This window comes from Papilio machaon, chromosome 26, assembly GCF_912999745.1.
Source record: "Papilio machaon chromosome 26, ilPapMach1.1, whole genome shotgun sequence".
Taxonomy (NCBI): domain Eukaryota; kingdom Metazoa; phylum Arthropoda; class Insecta; order Lepidoptera; family Papilionidae; genus Papilio; species Papilio machaon.
This window is the reverse complement of record NC_060011.1, coordinates 4,672,386-4,687,696: the sequence shown is the minus strand read 5'-3', so window position 1 is coordinate 4,687,696 and position 15,311 is coordinate 4,672,386. Positions and strand designations below refer to the sequence as shown.

The window sequence follows — 15,311 nt, the reverse complement described above, 5'->3', positions numbered from 1 at the left end:
TGAAAACTGCTATAGGTTTCTACTTAGAGTTTTTTTTTATTTCAATAAATTTTTAATTTCCTCTGTTTATAAAATTGATTCGTCAGTTTGTCTGCCAACAAATTATGGACGGATAATATTTTATAATAGTTTTCTGTAAACGAGAACCGCGGAGTCTATACGCTAACGAATATTACAATACCATGCAATAAACATAGCTTACCAGGTCTATAAGACCTGGTATACAATGTATTTGTCTTTTCATGATTTTCATGTAATCCTTATCAATAAAATTAAATCAACTGCTTCCATAGTTTTTAATAATTTCGTTGTCACCAGGTCGCGAAACTGTTCCAAGAACAACTACAGCCGCTGCTGGAATGGCTGAGCAGTGCAGAGCGACAGGTCAAAGCCCTCGAGCTGGTGCCCACAGATGAAGAGAAGATACAGCAGAAGATAAGAGAACATAAGGTTTGATTAACACACACTAGCAAACAGAGTAGCAGTTAATAGGTTAAAAAAATTAGAAATAAAATTCAATGACTCCTACGTAAATAACAATAACTTAAAATTTTTCGATTTGTACAATGTTTAATTTATAAAAAGTTGCTAAAATTTAGATACCAAATATAAATTTTTTAATTTTTTTTTTTTTATGTCGATTAAAATAAATATAGTTGTATAAAAACCAGTAAAAAATGTTTGTTTTGTATTAGATCCTCCACGATGATATACTATCAAAGCAGCCAGCGTTCAAAGAGCTGACGGAAACTGCGTCTACCCTCATGGGGCTGGTCGGAGATGATGAGGCTACGGCTCTGGCCGACAGACTGCAAGCCGCTGCTGATAGGTAGGTTTTATTTTGGTAGAAAATAGTAGGAATGTTGAAAAACAAATATTTTCAGCTAATATGACAATAAAAATGTGATAGTCCCTAACTTATTATATAATTGCGTTATTAAATGCTATGAAAATTTACTAATTTCTACCAAATATGGTAGAATTTAGTAACTTTTTGGAATATTTCTCTGATTTTTATATGGTAACTTTATCTGTTTTTAATCAACAAATCCAGCAGTAAATTGCAGGACATTTTTAATTAAATCTCTCAACATGATTTTATTATAGATATCAAGCACTAGTAGAGCACAGCCTGAACATAGGCGAGCTGCTGGACAACTCGCGCAAGGGTCTGCGGCACCTGGTGCTCACCTACCAGGACCTGTCCGCCTGGATGGACGGCATGGAGCAGTACCTCGCAAAGAGGAAGATCCTTCCCGTGCACATGGAGAAACTGCTCCGGCAGATGGATGACTTGGCTGTAAGTTAAATTTTAACAAGCATTTTTTAAAGTCACCTAAAACGAAATACTAGTAAGATTGTTAAATTGTAATTTCAACTCTCAGCTACCAGAAAATAAAGTCTAAAATCCCATAACAGGAGAAAACCGAGGAGATAGCATCAAAACAAGAAGCAGTAGACAGCACAGTGGAATCAGGGTTAGAACTAATGAAGCACATATCCGGAGACGAGGCACTCCAGCTGAAGGAGAAGCTGGACGCGCTGCAGAGGCGGTACATCGAGCTGAGTGCACGCGGCGCTGATCTGCTGCGACATGCCTCCGACACCCTGCCCCTCGTGCAGCAGTTCACCAACAGTCATGCCAAGTCAGTGCCACATGACACCGTATACATGACAATCTGTGTCATTTGCAGACACTTATGCAATAATTTCACCAGGAATTATGTTCATCATTATCTTCAGCTACGTCCCCACCGAGGTGCTCGGAGTCTACCCTAAGTCAGGGGTGTCTAGGACATAGTTAACGCTGGCCCAGTGCGGGTTGACTTCACACATATCATTGAATTTCTTCTCAGATACGTTCAAGTTGCATGATGTTTTTCTTCACCGTTAGAACGTCGTATAAATGCACATATGTATATCGAAAATCAAATTGGTACACGACGATATTTGAACCCAGGACCTGCAGATTGCAAGTCAATTGCTTAACCCCTGAGCCACTGACGCTCTCATATTCATAATAGAGGTCCAATTTTGTATTTCTTTTTTATTCCTTCTGTATTCTATCTGCGACTCGCCAAAAAAACCGTTTTCGATTTTCTGTTCTCAAATAGTAATGACTAGAAAAAAATGATTCAAATATTGATTTGAAATACTAAGAAAACTAATACAATCGTTTCCATTTTTTTTACCTTTAGGTTAACAGAATGGATGGCCGGAGCAGAAACCTGCCTACAATCTGTGGAGCCACTTGAAGAGGACATTCTCCGATTGGAAGCAGAAATCCAAGAGTTTAGGCCAGTGCTCGAAAACATCAACCTCGTTGGGCCACAACTCTGTCAGGTATATTTTTACTACAGAAACAAAACTATTTCTGATTGTTAATTTCGGGATAATATATTTATCTTAAAATACACGACATAATATGGTCCTAAAAGCATGCCTTGTGGTATTCCAAAATTATTTTAATAAAGTTATATTTATAAAACCATTTTTAAAAATATGATTGTATTCTCAAAGGAAGATATAAATATAAATAGAGAAATAATAAAGCAAAATAACAAATTTTAGTTCATTTATCATATTTGATATGATTGACTTTATCAAACGCTATTCAAAAGTCATATAAACCTATAAAATAAAAGAAAAATATTCCTACAACTTAAAACTAGTACATCTGTCTCAGATATACTCGTTTCAGCAATACATATATGTTACCTTTGTTCAGATATCTCCGGGTGAAGGTGCAACACACATTGAAGGCATTGTAACTCGCGACAACAGACGTTTTGACTCCATCGCCGAGCAAGTACAGAGGAAGGCGGAGAGAGTGCTGCTCAGCAAGAAGGTACCTCTGCCTTTAAACCTGGCCGCAGACTTTCTAACTCCACAGTCTTATTTGAATAGGCCGAATATTAAAAACTGTGTTTTTTTTATATCATAAAGTGACAAACGAGCAAACGGCCACCTGGATTCGCCGAAATAGCAACCGATTCCAATAGACATCCGCAAATGCAGATGCGTTGTCTACCTTTAATCAACGGAGAAGGGGATGCACAGGAAGAGGACATTTCTCCTTCCTATGCGTCCCCTCTTCCGTCAAATCCACTTCCTTTCCCATCCTTTCCTAATAATAAAAGGGTGGGAAGGCTAAAATTAGGCCTCCGGTACCACACTCATCAGACGATAGACTAGATTCATATTTATGATGGCATTAGAGTGACAATAAGGACATAAATGTATGTTTCCTTAAAAAAAAAGAAATTAGTCCCTTCTTCTTCTAAATAAGATATACTAAATAGTAAATATTTGTGTTCAGCGTTCACTGGAAGTAGTAGGTGACATAGAAGAGCTGATAGAGTGGCTGCGAGGTGCTGATGCTAGTTTGAGGTCGTGTGCGCCCCCCGCCGCCACTGCCAACGCGTTGCGCGCTCAGCTGCAGGCACAGCGCCCCCTCGCGGAGGAGGTGTCCGCACAGAGGGTACGGGCTAAAGACCTGCTCGCACAGGCCAAGAAGGTAAATCTTTCATTTACTGCAATTTGCCAACGAGTTCTATTTAAACCGAAAATTCGTTGAAACATCACGGTTAAACCTGAAAAGATGAAAGATGAAAACATTGTTAAAGTATAGGTAATCTATATATATAAAAGAAAGTCGTGTTAGTTACACTATTTATAACTCAAGAACGGCTGAATCGATTTGACTGAAAATTGGTGGAGAGGTAGCTTAGAACTAGGAGACGGACATAGGATAATTTTTACCCCGTTTTCTATTTTTTATTTCGCGCGGACGAAGTCGCGGGTAAAAGCTAGTTTGTATCTAAAAGAAAACCATAGGGTTTAATTTTAAAGAGCCTTAGAAAAGAATAGAATTTTTTTCCTATGAATTTCAAATTTGTTACGAGATACAATTGGTATCTGTGTTTTTAAGATAATTGTAAAAGTAATATTATACGTCCTACGCAATATTATCTTAGACATTGAAGACTGGACTTTAAACAGCAAAAATTGATCCTTCGAGTCGGATTTGATGTTTATATTGTATCCAGGTGCTGCGCGAGTGTCAGTCAAGTGAAGAAGCTGGTGTGATCAGAGACCGCAGCGAGGAGTTACGTGAGATGATGGAGGAGGTGGGCCGGCTGAGTGCCGCCCGCATCGCTGCCCTAGAGCAGGCATTGCCACTTGCTGAACACTTCGCTGACACACACCACGGGTCAGTCAATAATACATAAAAAATGAATCATTATAAACATTTTCAATCCTTTTTTATTTAATTTGTTTAGTCGCTTTCTACGTTTTTATATTAGTTAATGTACCGTATTTTTTGTCTAGATTATCATCATGGTTAGACGAAATGGAGGACCAGATCCAGATGTTGGCCATGCCGGCACTACGCCCCGAGCAGATTGTTCAACAGCAAGATAAAAATGAGGTCAGAATTATTGATTTAAACACAGAATTAAATAATCTTCCCTAACATAGAGTATATTTAAGAGTGAAGATGTGTTCAAGTATGTGTGAGCAAACGGTCACCTGATTCGCCAAAATGGCGAAGCGATCGCTGACCATAGATATCCGCAATTGCAGATGAATTAGACCTTTAATCGAAGAAGGAGGGAGCACACAGAAAGATAATATCTCCCCTTCTTATGCGTCAAATCCACTTCTATATCCATCCTTTCCTTATAAAAGAAGAGTGGGAAGGGAAAGAGGAATAAAATTAGTCCTCCGGCACTACATTCATCAGACTGTACTTGGAATTGCTTCCACTTGTCGCCTGTCTTCTGTGAGGTCGTGATATTTCACTGAGCGAGGACAATTCGTGCAACATATGTTGTTGTTGACGTCTATTAAAACATTATTATATACATAACTTAAGGTTTAAGATGAAGTCTAAATTTCATATCAATGTGTGCACCAGATGCTGCAACAATCTATATCGGGGCACAAGCCGCTGGTAGACAAGCTGGTGAAGACTGGTGAGGCGTTGTCGCGGCTATGCGGCGAGGAGGACGCGGCTAAGCTGCAGGACATTGTGGAGGCTGACTGTGAGCGGTACAACGCACTGCGAGCTGAACTGCGCCAGAGACAGCAGGAGTTGGAACAGGTGCTTTGTTATTACAGGAAATACTAGAATTATTTTTTACTAGGCATTTTAATTTTGAATTTGAGACGAGAGCCAAAAAGTGTCTCAGTTTTACACTTAATTAAATGTTCTTGTATCTTTACTTTTAATTAAGATATTGGAACGAAGTTCCTTATCGCGCGTTGTGAAAGGGTGCTAGACGGAAAAAATTCTTATGAAAAGTTGTCACGACACTTTTTGCTATAGTAAGTATGTTAACGACGAATGAGCGCTACTTCACCATGGCAACAACGTGACAATATATAACGAAAATTCATAGAAATAAAATGTACTTCTTGTGAAGACTTAAGTTTTTTATTCATAGAATAAACATTGGTTCCTTCACTAATTAATCGAAAAGAACTTCGTTCCATCCGGGTGTCCCAACACACCTCTCAAGTTTCGTTAAGTTATACAAAGTATTTGTAATTAACAATGGTATGTTTGTTAGGCATTACAAGAATCTTCTCAGTTCTCTGATAAGCTGGAAGGTATGCTGCGCGCCCTGGCTGGAACTGCGGACCAGCTGCACCACGCGGAGCCTGTCTCTGCCCACCCACCTAAGATACAGTCAGTATTGTTTTTAGATCATGTATACTTGCAAAAAAAGCTCTATTATCAAGACCTATCTAAATCACAGTCATCTAAAACTAAGCTTATGGTCTGGAAATCTTTGTTTTTGTTCTAAATGTTTTTAGTAAAATCCGACTCAAAGTATCAAAAATCCTTCGAGTCGGATTTTTTTTTTCAATTCGACTTATATAAAAGCCACTGTTTAGGGATCAAATCGAGGAGAACAACGCCCTCTCTGAAGACCTGGAGAAGCGTCAGGAGGCTTACAACGCGGTGCAGCGCGCCGCCTCTGACGTCATCAGCAAGGCCAACAAGAGCGACCCCGCAGTGCGAGATATACGCAACAAACTCGACAAACTTAACAAGTTAGTACTTATTTATGACGTAACAACTAAATTATATAAGAACTAGCTGTCGCCCGCGACTCCGTCCGCGCGCAGTTAAAAAAAAATGAAAAAAAATAGATGTTGGCCGATTCTCAGACCTACTCAATATGCTCACAAAATTTCATGAGAATCGGTCAAGCCGTTTCGGAAGAGTACGGGAACAAACATTGTGACACGAGAATTTTATATATTAGATTGATAATTAAAGAAAACTGCAGTGTTTATGGTTTTTAAGTTTGATTTAATTTGATTCCGCACTGTTTAGATTAGGTTGGATTTTAGTGCGAAAGTGTACCTGTAGCCTCGTCACCATACGTAGGAGGAACAGAAGTAGTTTAGTGGGTATGCTCCCGTTTAGGGGAGAGAATCGAGAATTAGGGAGAGGAGGGGTGCACGTGGTGACTTGTCAATGGGGTCCGTGATATGATCATTGGCTTCGTAAACTTCATTTTTTAGTCGTTAGTTGTTCCAAATAAAATAAAATAAAAGACTCCCACATAACTCCTGTCGCCCCCCCCCCCCCCCGGGACACGGCGTATGCATAAAGCAAAGGTTTAAAAAAGAAAAGGTTTCAAAATCGTAACGACTATTTTCATGTCACAACATAAATCAATCACAATTGTTTTAGAAAAAGTTAAATAATACCCACATAATATAAAATTAGATTTGCTCTATTTACTTATTTTGTTCTAAATATAAATGATCTATTTCAGATTATGGGACGAAGTACAAAAGGCGAGGAACGTTCGCGGCGAATCTCTGGAGTCAGCTCTGGACACAGCTCGCAGGTTCTGGCAGCAGCTGCGCGCGGTGATGCGCACTCTGGGGGAGCTGGAGGACGCGCTGGGGGCGCAGCCTCCGCCTGCAGCTGAGCCCCGCGCCATACAGCTGCAGCAGGTGGCGCTGCAGGAGATACGACACGAGATCGACCACACCAAGCCTGAGGTGAGACATAGCGAGACTCCTCACTTCTCTTGCAGAATGAGATGTAGAGAGATGAAAGTAGTGTACAAGAGAGAGAGAGAGAGAGAGAAAGAGCAAAGGACCAATATGTTAAATAAAATAGCTTTTATGAGAAAAAAGATAAGAAAATATGTAACTTCAGTTGAAAGAAAGAGAATGAAGACATCTCAAGTAATTTTTCTTTGTAAATCCAGGTTGAGAAAGTCCGTAAGACTGGTTCCACTCTGATGTCTATCTGCGGTGAGCCAGATAAACCCGAGGTGAAGAAGCACATGGAAGATCTGGACAGCGCATGGGACAATATCACAGCACTCTATGCTAGAAGAGAAGAGAACCTCATCGATGCCATGGAAAAGGCCATGGAGTTCCATGACACCTTACAGGTACTAATTTCAATAGATTATGTGGTTCAACTTATGTTGGTTAATTAAAAATATTTTTTTGAAAATTCTACTAATTTATTTCTTTAAATTTTATTTCTTAACAATAAAAAATATACAAATGCTAGATTTTTTATATTTTTTCTTGAACCTTTCACAGTAACAGTTAAATTTTCTTACTTCTAGAACCTTCTCGAGTTCCTCGATACAGCAGAGGAAAAGTTCTCAAATATGGGCGCTCTGGGGTCAGATATTGATGCGGTCAAGCGACAGATCGCTCAATTGGCGACCTTCAAGCAGGAGGTCGACCCTCACATGGTCAAAGTCGAAGCACTCAACAGGTATAGCATATCTGACATAATATTATTATAGTAAGTTCTAGAACTTCTGGATAAGTTTCTTTTTTTTAAAGTTTCTCTTATTTTGTAACTCCTAACTCTAATATTAGAAGAAAAAAAAATTTTTTTTTCTTCTAATTTATTTTACTAGCACATGTTGTAAAATATCCGTGCTCGAGAGGACCAATATTTTAATGTTCGTAGATATTTAAAAAAGTATTTTAAATAACACATATTCAAGCAAATGTTTTTAAAGTATCGCTTTTAGTAACTTTAATTATTTTTTTTAATTATTTGACCTTCAATTCTGGTAATAAATCTGTAATTTTGTTACCACATTAAAATAATAATAAAAAACAATTATGACAGTTAAAGATAACGCTCTAATGTGATAATTTTAGCAGAATTTCAGGTCATAAACATTGCTATTCATACATAAAGTTCACATTTATTTCAATACTAGCTATCGCCCGTGACTGTTCGCGAGATATTAAAAAAAACATAATAAGTAGCCTATGTGTTATTCCAGACTATGTTCTACATCTGTGCCAAATTTCATCAAGATCTATTGAGTTGTTCTGGAGATACCTTTTAACAAACATCCATCCATCCATTAATAATATGAATAAAAACGAACATAACTAATTTTGTCCCAATGTAACATAACTTTTACCCTGCTATATGTATCCTTTACCCTAGAACTTCACTGCAATGACACTTTACTAAACCTGTCACTGATTACCCCAGTTATAATCTGTGCAATGACACTTGTATAATGTCATCCCATTCATTATTTATAACAAAAAAACTTGAGAGGTGTGTTGGGACACCCGGATGGAACGAAGTTCCTTTCAATTAATTAGTGAAGGAACCAATGTTTATTCTATGAATAAAAAACTTAAGTCTTCACAAGAAGTACATTTTATTTCTATAAATTTTCGTTATATATTGTCACGTCGTTGCCATGGTGAAGTAGCGCTCATTCGTCGTTAACATACTTACTATAGCAAAAAGTGTCGTGACAACTTTTCGTAAGAATTTTTTCCGTCTAGCCTCCTTTCACAACGCGCGATAAGGAACTTCGTTCCAATAGAGACAACAATATGTACTAAAACTGTCACTGATTACCCCAATTATAATCTGTGCACTAATATTGTATTTTTTTTATGCACCCACATGACAACGAACCGCCATTGCAGGAGTTTAATGAGGCAAGAATTAATTATCGTTTTTTTAAGTGTGACGCTTGAGTTTTGTAGTTGTTATACGTATTTTCTGTTAAATCTTTGCACATAACTTATCAAAAAGTATTTTAGCAACAGATCTAAGTCTTAATTCTAAGTTGCACCAAGTTAAAAAAAAAACTAATAACAACTAACTATTCGTTTACCCTTAAAATAAAATAACGTAAATTCATTTATATGGTAACACCACCAACTAGATTTTTATGTCACATTTTTTTAATATCTTAATATATACAAAAAAAAATTAGAAACAGTTTTGTTATCAATGTGCAAAGATTTTAATGATACGAGTAGTGTTTCTTTTCATTTGGAGCGTAGTTCGTCTGTGATGTCTGCTTTTATGTCAATCATCTAGAAAATTCTGTCCTCTATTTCTTATGTTATCTTTTCGTACACATCTGTGGGTCTAGCACGAATATTTGCGACACTCGTCTTCGTATCATTATCGACTATTATGTCGAAATAAACTGCCGCAAGCACCTTCGTCTACGCGGAATTAAAAATAAACTTAATTAGTAGACTATGTTCTATATCTATGCCTAATTTGATCAAGATTTGTTCATCCATACATCTATACATCCTAAAATTCGAGTTTATAATAGTAGTATGATTATCACTAGATATTTGGTGTGCTTTAAGCCGGCAAAACACGTATTTTTATACAATTTTTTGTCGAAGACTACATTGGCGAGTGTCACAAATATTCGTGCTAGGCCTACAGAAGCTATACCTCATTGGAATGTGACGTCCATATTTATGTGTACGCCTTAGTAGTTTGAATGAGTAAATTTACAATCAACCTTTTATTTAACAATTAATTGTAGGTTCAGAAAGGTTAAAGAAATTCAAACTTTATATCTGCTCGTGATTACTTGAGCATGCTAATGTCACGTGATACACTGCGGGTGCTATCCATCTCTCGCTCATTTTACGTCTCGCTAACTTTTATTACGTAGCTTTTGTGTAATACTCCTAGCTGTCGTAAAGTTTGGAAGGAACTGTATAGTGTCTAATTTTGTAGTTATAAAAATTTTGAAGTACTAATTAGTACAATAAACCTGATAGACAAGCGCAAGAGCTAACTGAGCGTACGTCATCGGAGCAAGCGGCGGCGATAAAGCAGCCTCTGACGGAGGTGAATGCGCGCTGGTCCACATTGCTGCGCGGCATGGTGGACCGCCAGCAGCAGCTGGAGCGAGCGTTACTGCGCCTGGGACAGCTGCAGCATGCGCTGCAGGAACTGCTCGCCTGGATAGAGCACACCAGCGCCACCCTAGACACCCTGCAGCCGGTAAGATGACACAACTGTCACTGCACCTGGACTGCAGTACGCCATTTTGTATGATGCTTGTTAAAGAAATTTGTGTTTTACCTTCTATTTAATAAGGTCCAATTTCCAGGTCGCCGGTGAACCGCAGATCTTAGAAGTGGAACTAGCCAAGTTGAAGGTGCTGGTGAACGACATCGCCGCTCACCAGGCCAGCATCGACACCCTCAACGACGCCGGCGCACATATTGTACAACATGGTAAGACGAATGTACACCTTAACTTCTTGAGTATAAAGGTGAAATTCCTTTGGGTACTTCTCCATCCCTACCGTAACTGATGGAATGTCTTACTCACTTGTTCAGGAAGCGAGGAAGCCGGTGAAACAGCAGAGAAGCTGTCGACCCTGAACAGGAAGTGGCGTGCGTTGCAGCAGAAGGCCAGGGACAGACAATCCGAACTGGAAGATGCACTCAGAGAGGCACAGAGGTATGAATATTAAGGAATAGCGAGCACATTTTAAGAAAGGGACTTTTATTCCTTCTTTTACAGTACTTAAAGTCAGTTTGTAGAGTTACTCTTTGACATTGTTTTGTCTACTCTTTGCCATCATAGAGTATGTAACCAAGATATGTAATTTTACCAAAGATTAAGTAACGAAATTGTCATGTTAATTAGCTTCAACGCGGAGATCGGAGACTTGCTGTCGTGGCTGTCGGAAGTGGACGCGGTAATTGCTGCTTCTAAACCAGTGGGAGGACTTCCTGAGACCGCAACCGAACAACTAGAGAGGTTTATGGTAAGATACTACCCACAAATATTTGTAACTAGCTGTCGCCCGCGACTCTGTCCGGACGGTATTTAAAAAAAAACTTATTAAGTAGCCTTTGTGTTATTCTGCACGATTTTCTACATCGGTGCCAAATTTAATCTAGATCTGTTGAACCGTTCTGAAGATACCTTCTATCAAAATTTCGAATTGCTAGTCGCGTAAGTGGAAAAGGGTCTTAAGACAAATCTACTTTTTTAAACAGGAGGTATACAACGAGATCGAGGCCAACCGTCCTAAGATGGAGGCGGTGCTGCAGCAGGGTCAGGAGTACCTGAAGCGGCAGCAAAAGCCCAGCCCCACTTCGCAGCTACATCACAACCTTAAGAACTTGAAGTCCAGATGGGACAATGTCACCTCCAGGTATTTAAACTTCATACGAGATGACTTAGAATGGGTAAAAAGACCTGAAACTGTTCTAAATTTTGCCATTTTTGATATTTTACTTAGAAACTTTCTTGATTATAAAAAAAGCTACTAACTTTCAGTTAAATCTAGTTTCAACTTTGTCAGTTCTGATATATATCTTTGAATCTAGGGCATCTGACAAGAAGATCAAGTTAGAGATAGCTCTGAAGGAAGCGACGGAGTTCCACGACGCGCTGCAGTCTTTCGTGGACTGGCTGACCAGCGCCGAGAAGACCCTCACCTCCGCTAAACCTGTCTCCAGGGTCATGGAATCACTACTCAGTAAGTTATTCTTAAAAAAAAAACTATTCAGCGGAAGAGAAATTAAAAAGACAAGACAAACAAAAATGACAAATTCAGGTGTCATAAAATTGTAGTTACACAATATTGTGAATTCATGGTTTTAACATCTTTAGATCTAGACACAGGAGATAATTCTTTGTCTATTTCCAGCACAAATCGAAGAACACAAAGCATTCCAAAAGGAAGTCGCAACGCACCGCGAGACCATGCTCCAGCTGGACAAGAAGGGAACTCACCTGAAGTACTTCAGCCAGAAGCAGGACGTCATCCTCATCAAGAACCTGCTGGTGTCTGTGCAGCATCGCTGGGAGCGTGTCGTGGCCAAAGCTGCGGAGAGAACACGAGCACTCGACCACGGCTTCAAAGAGGCTAAGGAATTCAGCGATATGTGGTATGTCGATAGATGGCGTTGTTGTTAATTAAAAATTGTACTGTTATTATCGATAGATGGCGTTGTTATTAATTGAAAATTGTACTGTTATTATCGATAGATGGCGTTGTTATTAATTTAAAGTTGTGCTGTTATTATCGATAGATGGCGTTGTTATTAATTTAAAGTTGTGCTGTTATTATCAATTAATGGCGTTGTTATTAATTTAAAGTTGTGCTGTTATTATCGATAGATGGCGTTATTATTAATTTAAAGCTGTGCTGTTAATATCGATAAATGGCGTTGTTATTAATTTAAAGTACTGTTATTATCACTAGATGGCGTTAAGAGTTAATAGATTTTTTTTGTTTTATTTTTACAATTTATAACAGTAGTTTTCTTCATTGTACTAAGATTGAATTAACTGTTTAGGAACAACCTGATGTCTTGGCTGTCGGAGACGGAACAACAACTGGACCAGCTCAACTCTGAAGCAAATGTCAACGATCCTGATAAAATTAAACAGAGGTAGGTTTTTGTACATGTTTATAATGTGTTTCCACTGCCTAAACACGTGCATAAAAATATGTCAGGATTGAGAAAGACACATTATGTTTTTTTTAAATAGGGTATATTTTTTAATGCAAACGATTTTATGTCCTATTGAAACACGTCCATTAGATCACCCTTTATTTTAATTGTGACGTCATAAGCAGGGCGTTAGTTTAGGGCATTGTTGGTCAACCGCCCCGGGCGTTGGACTGAAAGGGGCGTCACATGTTAGCGAATTATTCAGTCTCACATAACTTTAATAAAATAAAGATGAAGTAATTTTAAATTACTATACCAGAAGGCCATATTTAAGTTTTATTTTTCACTTAGGTTGAACAAACATCGTGAGTTCCAAAAGGCGTTAGCTGCTAAACAGCCGGCGTACGATCTGACCACGAAGACCGGCAAGACTCTTAAGGACAAAGCGCCCAAGACCGACGAGACCACACTAAAGACCATGCTCGCTGACCTCAAGACCAAGTGGACCACTGTCTGTTCAAAGGCCGTTGAAAGGTATAGTATAATATCTTGTGTATCTTTAATATATGTTATTCTTTCCTTAGTGAAGGATAAAAAGGTCTATAACAGGGAATCCCTAAGTGATCAATATCGAACTTAAAGCATTGTTATTTCTCACTCTATCTTCTATTGACCTAAGTCAGAATTAATTATAATTGATCTTAAAAGTAATTTAGCCATGGGGGGGTTTGTGGTAACGGTTCATTTTGGAAAAGGGGGGTCATTTGTCCAAAATAGTTTGGGGAACTCTGATCTATAACATACCCACATTCATCAGCTATTTTCCCGTCAAAGTCCTGACAAAATTGGTCCAGTCATTCCGTAAATTTACCGGAACATACGCGGCTTGCGGACAGACAAACAGACAGACAAAAAAAATGGTTTTTATCGATATTACATACAGACATTCCAATTTTATTATATCTGTAGATAATATTGTTCCAATCTTCTCTATCTTGTTTATATTTTACTAAAAAAAAAAAATGTTTCATTTCTACAACACATTGTAATTGTAAGGATTTATATATATATATAACATTATTCAGTATTCAGTAATTACTGAGATCCATGCATTCATATAATATTAGTATATATAAAAAATAAAACATTTATCCATAGACAACGTCGTTTGGAAGAGGCGCTGCTGTACTCGGGTCAGTTCAAGGACGCGATGTCAGCGCTGCTGGAATGGCTCAAGAAGAGGGAGAAGCAGCTGGCAGGAGACGCGCCAGTACACGGAGACCTGGACACTGTCATGGCGCTCATTGAACAGCACAAGGTAAATACTTTGACATTTGACAGGTCCTGTCAAGTTAATCATTCCCCTCTGTCAAATAAAAACGAATAATTAATTCTAAACTTGCTTATAGATTTACAATTCTGTCTGACCTGGTAGACATAGGTCAAATACTGACGCCATCTTTTCAACGTCAAATGTCACAAAATCCTATTTGTACAGTTGTGACATTTTTAGTTATGACAACCCCGAAATCATCTCTCACCTGTTTAGATATCCTTATTTGACTGTAATAACCTATAAATTTTGACATTTGACAGTACCTGTCAAGCGCTGTCAAATATTTTTTTTTATTTCATAGGATTAGGTCGGCTCTTTTCCTAGTCCATTTCTCTATACTCAAAGGTTACTGTAGTAATATTAAATTAAAACATTCTAAAATGCTTACAAAAACAATTTGACACACATTATCTTTAAAATTATATAATTCTGAATAAAACAAAATCAAGTATATTTGTAAAATAAAAACTTTATTTGCAGCAATTCGAAGAAGATTTGCATTCACGAGAGCAACAAATGCAATCTGTCATGAAGACTGGCAAAGATTTAGAAGCTACGGTAAATATAAACCTTATTTCTTATACAATAAGTTACAATTTTCCTTGTCATAGATTAACATCATTCAATATTGAACCTTAAGTGTAAGTGATAAGAGTTATTTTTCAATATCCAGGTGCCAGCGGAAGATGCCGCGAATATAAAACAACAATGCAGTGAATTGAAACAAGCTTGGGATACAGTGCAGAGTCTTAGTGAAAAGAAATCCCAGAAATTGGAAATTGCACTTAAAGAGGTATGAAATAAGGTTTATAATTCATTAACGCATTATACATGTTTGGTTATTTTTTTTTAAATTGTGACCTATTATGTTTTGTAATTTTCCTAGGTAATTTAATTTAATTTTACTCTATTTTCTTTATATCTATTCACAGGCGGAACGTCTCCATAAATCAGTAAATATGCTACTGGAATGGCTGTCGGACGCCGAGACCAAACTGCGGTTCTCCGGACAACTTCCAGAAGGAGACCACGAGACCGCGGTCCAGATACAAGACCACGAACGCTTCGTGCGAGAACTTGGCGAGAAGCAGCGAGATAAGGAGGATACTATCGCTCTCGCTCAGTCTATTCTCGCTAAAGCTCATCCTGATGCAGTCACAGTTATCAAACACTGGATTACTATCATCCAGAGCAGATGGGATGAGGTTAGTTCATTATACATTTTTTTTTGTTCCTATGTCCGTCTCCTAGTTCTAAG

The 15,311-nt window shown here is 38.1% G+C and overlaps 1 protein-coding gene across 1 annotated transcript in view; it reads left to right on the top strand.

Annotated features, from left to right (window-relative positions):
• The window catches only part of LOC106711916, a 149,167-nt gene that overhangs the window by 116,058 nt on the left and 17,798 nt on the right, over nucleotides 1-15,311 (top strand). The window contains exons 64-92 of the mRNA XM_045684582.1: nucleotides 319-450; nucleotides 696-829; nucleotides 1,108-1,300; nucleotides 1,420-1,646; nucleotides 2,199-2,343; nucleotides 2,729-2,848; nucleotides 3,320-3,517; nucleotides 4,050-4,213; nucleotides 4,333-4,432; nucleotides 4,922-5,107; nucleotides 5,577-5,695; nucleotides 5,905-6,063; nucleotides 6,798-7,029; nucleotides 7,242-7,430; nucleotides 7,614-7,768; nucleotides 8,965-8,976; nucleotides 10,075-10,300; nucleotides 10,410-10,536; nucleotides 10,642-10,765; nucleotides 10,955-11,075; nucleotides 11,311-11,468; nucleotides 11,644-11,795; nucleotides 11,967-12,207; nucleotides 12,619-12,714; nucleotides 13,069-13,251; nucleotides 13,876-14,035; nucleotides 14,534-14,611; nucleotides 14,727-14,846; nucleotides 14,986-15,258. Coding sequence (XP_045540538.1) covers nucleotides 319-450; nucleotides 696-829; nucleotides 1,108-1,300; nucleotides 1,420-1,646; nucleotides 2,199-2,343; nucleotides 2,729-2,848; nucleotides 3,320-3,517; nucleotides 4,050-4,213; nucleotides 4,333-4,432; nucleotides 4,922-5,107; nucleotides 5,577-5,695; nucleotides 5,905-6,063; nucleotides 6,798-7,029; nucleotides 7,242-7,430; nucleotides 7,614-7,768; nucleotides 8,965-8,976; nucleotides 10,075-10,300; nucleotides 10,410-10,536; nucleotides 10,642-10,765; nucleotides 10,955-11,075; nucleotides 11,311-11,468; nucleotides 11,644-11,795; nucleotides 11,967-12,207; nucleotides 12,619-12,714; nucleotides 13,069-13,251; nucleotides 13,876-14,035; nucleotides 14,534-14,611; nucleotides 14,727-14,846; nucleotides 14,986-15,258 — 4,524 coding nt within the window. The remainder of the gene's footprint in view (nucleotides 1-318; nucleotides 451-695; nucleotides 830-1,107; nucleotides 1,301-1,419; nucleotides 1,647-2,198; nucleotides 2,344-2,728; nucleotides 2,849-3,319; nucleotides 3,518-4,049; nucleotides 4,214-4,332; nucleotides 4,433-4,921; nucleotides 5,108-5,576; nucleotides 5,696-5,904; nucleotides 6,064-6,797; nucleotides 7,030-7,241; nucleotides 7,431-7,613; nucleotides 7,769-8,964; nucleotides 8,977-10,074; nucleotides 10,301-10,409; nucleotides 10,537-10,641; nucleotides 10,766-10,954; nucleotides 11,076-11,310; nucleotides 11,469-11,643; nucleotides 11,796-11,966; nucleotides 12,208-12,618; nucleotides 12,715-13,068; nucleotides 13,252-13,875; nucleotides 14,036-14,533; nucleotides 14,612-14,726; nucleotides 14,847-14,985; nucleotides 15,259-15,311) is intronic.